Consider the following 11,770-nt stretch of genomic DNA (forward strand, 5'->3'; position numbering starts at 1 on the left):
GGGCTCAGTCTGCTGAGCACCCTCTGCATGCACTTGCCTTGATGTAAAAGATGCAGGAAGGAGACGGAAGAAATACTAGAGATGCAAATTCAATTGTGATTCTGTTCAGCTGGCTGCAAGAGGGCATCAGATGGGAAGGATTATGAGAGAAGACTAAAGGTTGCTCAGAAAGAAAAGAAAAAAAGAAAAAAAAAAAAGCATCTACATTTAAATCCCAGAGTCAATGACTTTCATTTTTTCATCATCAGAAAAGAAACACAACTCGTCAAAGCAAGACACAGGACAGACAGCCAAGCTAGAGAACTCAATGGGGGATGAGGATTCTTTGAAAATACCACAGCCTTTTCAAAGGCCAGGGATGTGATGGGTAATGCAAAAAGGGAGTGGGGTAGGAAAAAAAATAGGGAGCAACCAAAATAATTCAGAAGATGGACACTGGATTCCAGTAAAGCCACCCTGAAGACTGACTGATCTTAGAGGAGTAAGCACCAACTCTCACCAGAGCAGAGAGAGACACAGGAAAGTGTCAGGAGAAATGGTGGAAAAAGTCAAGTTTTCATAAACCCAAACCAAATAAGGAATCTTCAAAAAGCAGAAGTGAGATCAGCGTTTACTCATAATTATTGCAGCACAGACATATACAGGCAATACACAGAATGACCAAGACCATCTTATCAAAGTAGTAGCTGATGTACTTACTGTTACCTTTTATAACACTGAAGGAAGGAGATTGTTTGCTTCTTTGTGAAGGTCTTGATCTATCTTTGTTAATTTATTCCCCAACTAATTTATGTTGCTTAGTCTAGCAAAGAAGAGATATTATAAGCATGACAAATTTACTTTAGAAAATCTGGAGGAAAAAAGGGCAATAATTTCTCAGGTCCAACAGCAACAGAAGCAAAAAATAAACCACGCCACATATTAGGCTGAAGCTGCAGTGAAAAAGACTTGCATTAGACATTTCTAAGTCTCTCCAATAATAGGAATAATGTTTATCAAGTTGAAGAAGGTGGTTGACTCCTGAGGATTTATTTTTTGTTTTGTTTAAAAAAACAGGTTATACATCTGTCTGTGTGCTGGTGGTTCCCTCTGAAGCAGACAGGAACTATATAACCTCATGAGATACCTTACACAGGAGGCAAGATACAAAGACATCAGGAAAACACTGACATTTCTCCAAAAATGCCCCTTCAGGGGATAGTTGTCTATTTCTGCTCATCCACTGCTATTCCTGAACATTACTCTTAACACAGAGATTTACCTCTGCTTGCAAGGCAGTGTAAATACAATTTAACAAAGACACTAAAATAAAGAGCAGTGTCTTGAAATAGTTTTTCCCAGTTCTCTCATCAAGCAAGACAAATGCTGATGGATACCTTAGAGATGTTTGCTTTCAGCTTCTGATGTCCTCAGTGCCCTTGGGACAGACTCAGCACTCAGCATCTTACTAATGAAAAAGTCATAGAACCAGAGAGGAAAGTAGCAAAAGATGCAGAGGGGCACGTACGCCCCTTTGCCAGGGGTGTACAAGCCGTGTGGTCTCCTGGCCAGCAAGGCATGCAGGATTGCTGTCAGCACAGGGGAGAGGTCGGCGTCGCAGTACGCAGGCATCTGCAGGAGGTAGCTCTTCAGCCCCAGGAGGTAGTCTTCACCATAGTCTTGCCTTGTGTCTGCTGGGAGGTTCTCCATCAGCTCCTTTTCCTGCTTATCCCACAGGTCGGATGTGCCTTGTATACCTGCAGTAGCAACATGAGAGGATAACAAGCACATTCATTTATAATTAATAGACAATAAGTTGTTCTCCACCACCTTCCTCGTAGGTAGCAGTGAGATCTGATGTTGTTCTCAGGGAGCTGCTAGGCACGTCCGCAGAGCAAGGACCTGTCTGACACCCACCCTGCTCCAAGCTGGGCACAGAGGGCAGCAAGGGTGCATGCAGCAGGAGAGGAGTCTGTAACCTGGATGGGAGCTGCAGAACGTGCTCAGAGGAGGGGAAGGATGATTTGGAACAGAAAGCAGCAGGATTGCAGCAAAGGGAAGGAGTGGACAGATCAGAGATTATATAGAGGAATACTGGCAGCAAGTGGACAAGGTGGGAGGTAGAGCTGTGGATGTTTGATCCCAAACTGAGCAGTTCAATAAGGAGAGCTCTGATCTTAGGAAGGCAGGACTGACAGCGAGGACAAGTCAGCTGCAGCACTGATCAACCACACCCTGATGCTCAGTTTGGTAACTTCATCACAGCTACAGCAAAGGGAAGGCACCAATGACCTGAACCCTTTCCTGTCTCAAATCAGAGAGAGGCCTGTCCAGGAGAAAGGGCTAACCTTGACTCGCAAGGGAATCACACAGAACTGGAGGGAACATCTCTCACAAAGAAACGTGGATCTTAAATTTCCATAACCAACATGAAGAGTGGGGGGAAAGTCCGACTGCTCTGACTGCTGAGAATCTCTCAGGGCTCTGTCTGAGGATGCTGGAGGTAGAGGGAAAGAAGCAAGGCAGAAATAACTACCCGAAATGTCAAATACCAACCTGTTCGGAAGCCTGATGGATGAATTGCAGCAACTTGAATTCCCCATTTGGAAAGCTCTTGCCTCATTACTCCAGAAAACATGGACAGAGCTGCTTTTGATGCACCATATGCAGCATACCTCGGCAGTGGAATGCCTCCTGCAGGAGCAATATAAACATGATAAAGCTCGATGGCGGCTCTTTCCAGCCTTTATTTTTGTGATTTAGAAGGAAGATTATAGCACAAACAAAATTATACGGCTCACACTGAGGTTAAAGACAAGTCAGTGAGGGAATCATTTATTTCTAGAGGTTAAAAAAAAAGTTAACGCTGTAAATTAGCAGTTGCTTATAGCAATTATGCTCAGTAACACCTGATAAGACACCTTGTATGGCAGAAAAAAACAAACTGTATTGCATTTAAGGGTAAAAATTGCTGAAAGTTATGACTTGGTTTCAGAAACACAGGTAATGTTTTCATTCATATAAACAGTGAAGCAATCCTTTAACACTGCTGTTCTAGTTGTCACTGTAACATGAATTCCAAGCTCCTACTCTAAACCAGTTACAACAGGGTAAGTAATCTCAGTTCTAGCTTTATAAAGACAACTTATCTTCCAGTTCTTTCCAGCCAGTTTCAGAAAGACCAGCGACAGCAGTGCAAGAGCAGGGAAAACCTCCGTTGACAAAACAAAGCTGGAATCACACACCCAGGCAACAGGACTCCCTGAGACCCACTGTGGAAGCAGATCCCCTGCCTGTACTTATATCCCATATTGTCTAATATCAGCAGCACTTGTTCAGAGGGAAAAAAACAAAACAAAACACTGTTTTGGGTGAATTTCAGATAAATCCATATGTTTTTATTCCAGAAGATAGTATCTTCCAAAACCACAGATTTCCTCTCTTCCAAAAACTGGCAGATTGTCACTTCTTCAGCTTTTGAAAAATCCAAAGACACTTATCACTGCCAGTTTTCAGGGTCATCACAGCCACCACAGGTGGGGAGGAGGGAACAGAATGGGCAACCCTTCTCCTTGGGACATGTCACTCCTCCTGCCTGCACGGGCAGTTGGGCACATCCTTTGATACAGCCTCCATTTCAACCATTGCACATTTATCTCCAAGTATTTGAACCTTCTTTTCAAAGATACTTCGACACAGGAGAACTTTCAGGCAAGTCTCCGGTGCCTTTTACTGGGCTTTGTACTGCAACGACCAAGGTATCATGGGAGCTCCTTACACAGAGTCATACCTTTGAAGAAGTAATGTTAATTATTCTTCTGTATGTATCTGAGCAAGTTTGAGCTTCAATTGGTTTGAGTCAATTGAATCACATACTTTTTCCCTCTCAGGTCAGGCTAACCTCAAGACCAGTTAAATTAGCTCTGCAGACAGGAATAGATTCAGCACAACGAGCCCTTGCTAACTTTCTTGCTAATGTTTTACCAAAGGCCCCTCAGACCCCATGTTAAGAGGAAGCTATTTACCCAAACCAGCCCGGCTGCAAGAACATCTCTGCAAACAGCTATTTTGTGTCAGCAGGGTCATTGTCAACTCCTGTAAGGGCAAATCATGCAGCACAGGGAAGCTCTCCACTTATTCCTGCAAGCCAGGTCAGGGATTCATGCCAAAAGTTAAGACATCTGCCCCAAAACACTAAAAGTGCAAGCTTCACTTGGGTGCTCAGAACACAGAGGTCTGCCCTCTGTCTCTGTGCTTGCAAGGGCTGGTGGGCAGAGCAGCACTAGAAAGGTCCTTCTGATCATGCAGCCCTGATTTCTTCAAGTGTCAGCAACAACAACAAACACAACTGTGTAGACAGCAAACAAACTTGGGATTATAAAAAGAAAACAGATGACAGTGCTGGAGCTGGGCTGAAGCCACATCCTCAACATAAGCCATGAACACAAGGTAACACCTTCCCAAACCACCTCAGCAATACAGCAGGATTCAGATGGACACCAGCTGTGCAAAAGGGTCCAAGCAGACAGGGCAAAGGAAAATTTGTCAAGCAGGTGATATGGCAAAGCCTTAAGAGGTCCTAAACCAAAATACTTTCCAGCATCATGATATCCTGCTCCTAGTAGGTCTCAGTTTTCAAAGAAGCATTCTTGCTCCTCAGCTGTTGCCTACCAGATACTGTATTACTTTGGTTCCTGCATCTTAGCATCTCATCTGTCCTCCTGGAATAGAAGGTTGTGCTATAAAGGCATATATAAATAGTAAGCACAGGATGCAATTTATGGGACAAAGCTTGAAAGCATATTATATGCTGTTAATAATTTTGAGAAAGTTATTGAATTCATGAAAAAATACCACTTTGCTAATAAGTTAGGCTAAATATATTTAAGAAGGTGTCCAAAATATTTTTAAAGAAATCATCACACTCTCTTCATGTCCCAGGTTATTAGCAGACTACACTCTAGGACTGTGTGCTCTGGAAAGAGAGTGCAGCAAAAAATAATACTAGCTTCTGCTCTTGAAGGATTAAATGTTTCTCTTCAGCAGGTGTTTTATCATTGTACTTTCTCACTCTAACTATAGCACTTGAGCCCTACAAGGGTGGAGAGGTGGAGCTGCCCAAGTGAAATATCTAACATTTATTATAGACTGTTACAAATGGCAAATGCCATGAACTTACTCAAAAGATACTAATGCTCCAATTTAACTCAAAGTATTAAAAAAATATTGCAACCTTCCCAAATGGAAGACAGCCTGTCTCTGCAAAAAACAGACAGCTTTTGGCCATCTCCACAGCGTGGCTCAGTCACACGCACACACTGAGGTGGTCACAGACCTCTGCTGAAAAGTGGTACAGAAGCATCTGTGATTTACCACTCACCTTTCTGGAAGCTCACACAGGTCTGAATTTTACTGTCCTTTATGTAACACTGTGTTTTTAGCTATATTAAATTTTTCTTCTTCAAGGGCTGGTTTTCTGGAAATGGCTTCCCAAGCAAAAGAAAAACCTGGGCTTATTACCTGGATATTAATTCCCTATTGACAAGCAAAATGGACCAACACCTTCCTCAACAATTTTGCCAAGGAAGTTCATTGTTTTTTTTCTGTTGCATCAGAAATTTATTCAGTGCTTTGGTTCTGCTCACCTGCCATGCTGGACATATTCACCAGCCTCCCCTGGGATTTCCGAAGTAAGGGTAAGAAGGTCTTGGACACATCTACAGCCCCAAAGAAATTGACCTCCATGCACTGCCTGTATGTGCTCATGGGGAGCAGCTCACCATCAGCAGGGAAGCCCAGGATGCCCGCGTTGTTCACAACTCCCCAAAGTCCTGGGAAGAGGAAAAAGCACAAGGATGCTACACAGAAAGAAATCAATTCCATGAAGATTGAACTGATGAGCTGGATGGCGCCTCTAGAATGAAACAGAGGTGACCTGCAGCTACAGACACACATTTCTCACTCCATGAACAGTCATCATTACTTTTTGTATGTCCCAGAAAGCAGGAGTCATCAATATAAATCGCACCCTGACTGCCCACAGACTGTGGTGTGGAAATGACCACACACAAGCCATGATACAGCCAACAGGCACGAGATGCACCTTATGAGCAGCTACATTAGCACTCCCATTATAATGGAAACAAAACCAAAACAAAACAAAGCTGTACCTGAATTTTGCAACTTCTCTGAGACTTTTTTATAGGCTTCTTTGACTTGGGTGGCATTGGTTATATCCAGCTGCAGGAGAGAGAGTCTCTGAGAACAGGTCTGTCTCAGTTCCTCAGCTCCAGGTCCATCCTTATTCAAAACCCCAGCAAACACAACAAAGCCCAGGCTGTCCAGGTATTTAGCCAGTGCATGTCCAATCCCAGTATCGCTTCCTGAAAGCATCAAAAGACACTTGAAAACTGGGTCTGTCCTAAACCATAATCTAAAAAAACACCTGGAAATACATGCAAATGTAACTAAAAGATGATGATGAAATAGTCATTGAAATACATATGAGAGTAGGAAGAAACGTGCAGATCTGAAGGTTTGAGGAGCTGGACCTTCACATGTTCCACAAGACTGATAGCTCATGTCCCCTTGGCTCAGAGCTGATGGCACCAGCTCATGTTCTCCCATTGAGGGGCTCTCAGATTTACAGAAATACGACCCCCACACCCCCACACCCCCCCCCCCCCAATCATTTTTATATAAATATTCAAATTGAAACCTCATAACAAAACTATCCAGGAAAAAAAAAAAACAAAGCAGAAAAAAAAACCAAAACACAGAAGTACTTTAACTTGCAATCTCAGATAGACAAAGCAATTACAGGGCACTGGAATTCAAATAAACTGTTGGGTTCTGTTTGTTAATTCAAAGAAGTTGTGTTATTTTATTCAAACATCTATCACCTGAATCTTTCTGAAAAATACTTTTTGGTCACAGGCTGGCACCAAGCTAAAGCTGTTCCTTTACCTGCAAAGGAGCTCAAGGCATTCAAACCCTAAGAAAGGTTCAGAATGGTATTTTTAGGTTAAGCCAAACAACACCAAGTATTTAATTCATGCAAACTTGCATCAGAAACTCACATTCTCTCTATCTTCCTCTAAACTTATTTCCAAACTTTGTGTATGTAAAGCCATGAACTACTAAACACCGGAAGCACCCTTAATGCAAACACACAATCTCTGCAATTATAAGTGTGCAGTTCCTCCCACCAGGTAACAATTATGAATATTTAATAAATAATTCCATTGATTCACAAGCCTCTTCCTTTGACACAGCATTTTGCTGCCACTACCTTAAGATGCTTTTAAGTGTTTTCTCTCACTGTCTTTTTAAATTCCAGTTTCTGTTCTTCCCACCTACTGAGAAGCATGTTAGCAAAGGAGCAAATACCTTGCCCATCTGCCCCCCAGACTCCCAAGGAAGTGACACAGGGCTCTGACAGAGACAAGAAGGAGTTTCTACAGACTGTGCTGCAGGAGTTCTGCAAAGGGCAATAGCAGGAGAAAAATTAGTTGAAGAAATTAATGCAGTTTTTACATCGTAAAACATCGTACACCAGCATGTCCCATGATGTGGCACTGCACCCTCTCCTGCAACTGTGGCAAAGAAAGGATCCTGGATGCTGATGTGCCCCAAGAGCTGTGGAGCTATCTCAAGGCTCAGCTATCTCCTGCAACAGCAACTGATGGCATGAGCACTCAGTTTCCAAACCCACCTGCATGGCTGAAAACCAGAATGAGGGGCGAAGAGCTGACACTCCATTCCTTTCCTCATCTGCCAAAGAGCTGAGATGCTCCCTACCTAACTCTAGCAGAAACTGTAAGGGTTAATCTGTGATACTGGCACACCGAGCAGATATTATCAGTTATTCATGGGCCTGTTCCTGTACTCAAATCCCAGTCAACAAAATTTGGCTGCCAAAGATACTCATCTTCATCATGATAGATCTTAACTTCTGGGTTGTGTCTTTTACCTGAGGCTTTAGCCTTGAAAGGTGAAAAAAAAATGAATTCCAGGTGACTTGAAAGAAACATGGTACTAAATGCCTGGACCTATCAATGCAAGAATTACTCATGCTCTACTTAATCCTTTTCAAAAAAAAACAGTGTTTTGACATTTTTGAAGTCTGCAGTTTGTTGAAGAGGCACCAGAGCATCACATATATCACACTTAGCTTCACTCAGCCCTGACCTGAAGGAGAACAAACCTGCATTCTTGGAATTCCCTGAAGAGACATGAAGGGGCCTGCAAATATCCCAAAGACACGACAGATTTCTGGGTTCAAGGCTGGGGTGTCTTTCCTTCTTCCTCTCTCATAAAAAAATCCCAATTCCTTCCCAGCAAGTACACCGCCAGAACGACACATCACTTAATTTTACAACACAGCTTTAACTTGGGAGGGGAGAGAGTGCTCAACAACTGGGTTTATCCTCAGACATTTTGTTTTCAGACCAGTTAATGAAGTCCAGAGAAACTTTACCCTTCAACCCAAATTCAAACAAAACTTAGGTCTCTAGAGGGAAGAAACAGAGAATTCCCTTGCCCCCCACCTTCTCTTGCTTCTATGTCAAAAACAAAAATCTGACAATTATTAGAAGATTTATTATAAGGAAGGCAGTCAGTCCTGACTTTTTGTCAGTCAAACTGGCATTTGAAACCAAATCATTACTGGAAATTTATCATCAACTCATACTGAGCATCAGAAACACCAACTCACATGCCAAGAATGAAAAGACCAAGTTAACTGGAGAAATTCAACCCACTGTACAAAGAATAACTGAGGCAAAAATTCTGCATTTCCTGATACTTCAAAACTTTGTGGTAACTTAATTTTTTGGGGAGCTCACTATTTCACCTACCAAACTACAATGAAGTGTTCACATGCACAGCAACTTCTGGTTAAGGACACACCCAGCAAGAGGATCATTAGAAATGCTTCACCAATGACTTTAAGACCAATCTCACGCCCAGACTTATTCATGTGAAAAAGTATTTTGACAACTGGGCAGATTTTCCCATGTTGTGGTGCTCCAGTGAACTGTCTGCTTAAATAACACATAGCAGCACCTGTGCAAGAGACATCCAAAGAGGACCAGAAGAGCATCTGACAAAACCCATGGAAACACACACAGAGGTTACTCCATCCTCTGGCCAAAGGAGCTGTCTCATGAGTGCTGTGTGGCAGCTGCCCAGAGCACAGCAGCATTCCTCAAGCCTGTGGGACTGAAAGGGGCAGGGGGGGAAAGAAAAAAAGAAATAGTAAAAATTCACTATTTCCCATAAAGTGCCTGCCTCAGGTCTTGTCTAAACTGAAGAAAAGGCCACCTTGCATCTGCACACATCCCACCATTAGTGTAGGGAAACAGCACTACAATCAGGGCAATTTAATCAAGAAATGTGTGGAGCAAAACTTTTGTTTCAGTTGATGGAGGGTTTGATTGATTGCATACCAGTCTGGGCTCAAAGGCTAAGCAGAGCCTCCTCAGATGTGTTAGCTGTCAGAGATGTCCTAACTTGCATTTCTTCAGGACAGCTGGTCCTAAAGTACCTTCACTTGCTGGAATATATCAAAATATTCTTCATTCCCCTATATCACTTTAATTCAAATTCTCTAGAGCAGGTAAGCTCTGAGAGAGTTGTGGGTTTTTTTCCTGAAAAACTTCAGTCTTAAAAAATGCAAGGAGATGCCCAAGTGCAAGTGCAACCCCTGTGTCTGCAGGGGTGGGAAAGGAGTGGTCCTTATTCCCCCTGCCTGATACCAGCTTCATCTGAGACACCTCCAGCGAGAAACTCAGCGAGCAGACAAACCACAAAGGCAGAACTCGCTGCTCATCTTGTTCTCTCTCAACTTTTGTATTTAACCCCCATATTAAAGCTTGCTAAACAAATCTAAATTATTTCCAGGTGTCCCTATAAAACAAAATGAAATTCTGCAAGAAATAGCTATATAAAGGAAAGCAATTTAATTCAGCTTTCCAGAGGGGAAAAAGAAAACATAAACCAAATAAGAGCAAGTTAACAGTGCAAGAAGCAGTTGGCAGGCACTCTGGTTTAAAGGTTTGATTAACACAAATAAACAACATTTAAAGTTTTAGAAGAAACAGGGAAAAAAGCCATAAAACTACAAAAGTGCCATCCCTGCAAACTAAAAGCGGGTTTTGAGTGGTCAGAGTGTTAATAGAGACTGAAATCACTAGCTCTGAACTTTCACTGCTAAGTGGAGGAAATTACTCACTGCCAAATGACTTCATACATCATTTCAAAGAAATGGCACCAAACCAGTGTCTTGAAGTATATATATGATATATATACAGTGTGCACTGTGTAAACATGTACACCAAAAGACAATCATACATCCATAAACAGTGCAATAAATTCAAGTAAACAAAAGTAATGTATGATTGTAGTGTTCCGAGGGCTTCCAGAAGCTAATGTCTCTCCTAAAAAATTAAACAATCATAAGTATTCTCAGGCTTTTTTGCACCAGTTAATTTCACAAGTATGTCTAAAAAGCTACTTGTAAAGATTAAATGAGACACTAAAAAATAACAGCATCTATTAAGATGCTTTTCAGCTTAATTTCAGGCCACTTATTTACCTGGAAAAACATCTCCAGCAAAGCAAATAAAATGGTAAAAAAAACAAAAAAATAAAAAGGGAAACCTTACAAGCATGCACTTTATAGGTCCCTAACTCAAGGACAGAAAGTTTTCCAGCTTACTTGTGAGAAAAGCCAGTTTTTGCTTCCCAGAGCACCCCCGTGGCTCCTTACCTGTAATGAGCACGGCTCTGTCGCCCACGGGCAGCAACGCGCTGCCGCCCAGGTACCCCCAGGAGAGGAGGCAGGAGAAGCAGAGCCCCACCAGCCCCCAGCCCACACCCAGCACTGCCAGGCACAGCAGCCCCAGCAAGGCAGGCAGCAGGCTCCAGACCAGCAGGTTTGCTTTCTCCACGGGGTTCCTCATGGCCATGCAGAGCAGTGTCACCCCAAAAAGCGTGGTGACGGCCAAGCAGAGCCATCCAAGGGGGCTGCCAGCAAGAGCATCCATCAGCAGGGGTGAGAAGCAGGCACACACACACCCCAGCACCAGCTGGGTAAAAAGCAGGTGTTGCTAAATGCAGCACGTGTTATATAGGAGCAGGGGGTGGGGCAGAGAAAGGGGGCTCTGTTTAGAGGTTTGACATAATCTCGCTTACCCTTGGCATCAGCATGAAGCAGAAGCTTTCCCCTCCTTACCTTTTAATCCTTCTGCCTGACAGCTCCACCTTCTGAACAATATGCTGGCTGGATAATGATTGACAGCTCTGGGAATAGACATGATGGAGCAAGCTCTGATTTCAGGAAAAAATTAACTGCTATATGTTTTACATGTTTAAAGTGCATTTTTCTAGATAGTGAAAAAAAAGCAAATTCCTTTATGGGAAGCAGTTGGAATTTCTTGCCTAAAAACTTAGGGTAGTGCACAGATTTTGGACGGGCAGTGAAGAAAGGGAGTCAGGACAAGGTTATTTACTCTCTGTAGTGCAAACTGTGTGGTTAGTGTTGGGTTTTATTACTCCTCCTTCAACAAAAAGCTTAAAATGACCTTCCCTGCTTTAATGCACACCTTTGGCAATTTACCTACTCCACGTCCAGTGAACACCCATGGTTAACTGATAGTCAGGGGGGCTGGGAAGGGATGATTGCTGGTTTGCCATTAAGGGCAAACACCATTAAGTGAACACATGTAAAACACCTGAGACTGAGTCTTCAGATGACCTCCAGTGATGACATTAACCCTAGTTTTGATAG

At 42.8% G+C, this 11,770-nt stretch overlaps 1 protein-coding gene across 1 annotated transcript; it reads right to left on the bottom strand.

Annotated features, from left to right (window-relative positions):
• Positions 1-671: 671 nt before the first annotated feature.
• On the bottom strand, positions 672-11,297 carry HSD17B2 (hydroxysteroid 17-beta dehydrogenase 2). Its single transcript, XM_051629780.1, has 5 exons — positions 11,216-11,297; positions 6,150-6,362; positions 5,625-5,810; positions 2,536-2,673; positions 672-1,736 (listed from the first exon to the last, which is right to left on the bottom strand). Exons 1-5 carry the CDS (start codon positions 11,295-11,297, stop codon positions 1,378-1,380), a joined length of 978 nt encoding a protein of 325 aa, XP_051485740.1. The 3' UTR covers positions 672-1,377.
• Positions 11,298-11,770: the final 473 nt, after the last annotated feature.

This window comes from Apus apus, chromosome 11, assembly GCF_020740795.1.
Source record: "Apus apus isolate bApuApu2 chromosome 11, bApuApu2.pri.cur, whole genome shotgun sequence".
Taxonomy (NCBI): domain Eukaryota; kingdom Metazoa; phylum Chordata; class Aves; order Apodiformes; family Apodidae; genus Apus; species Apus apus.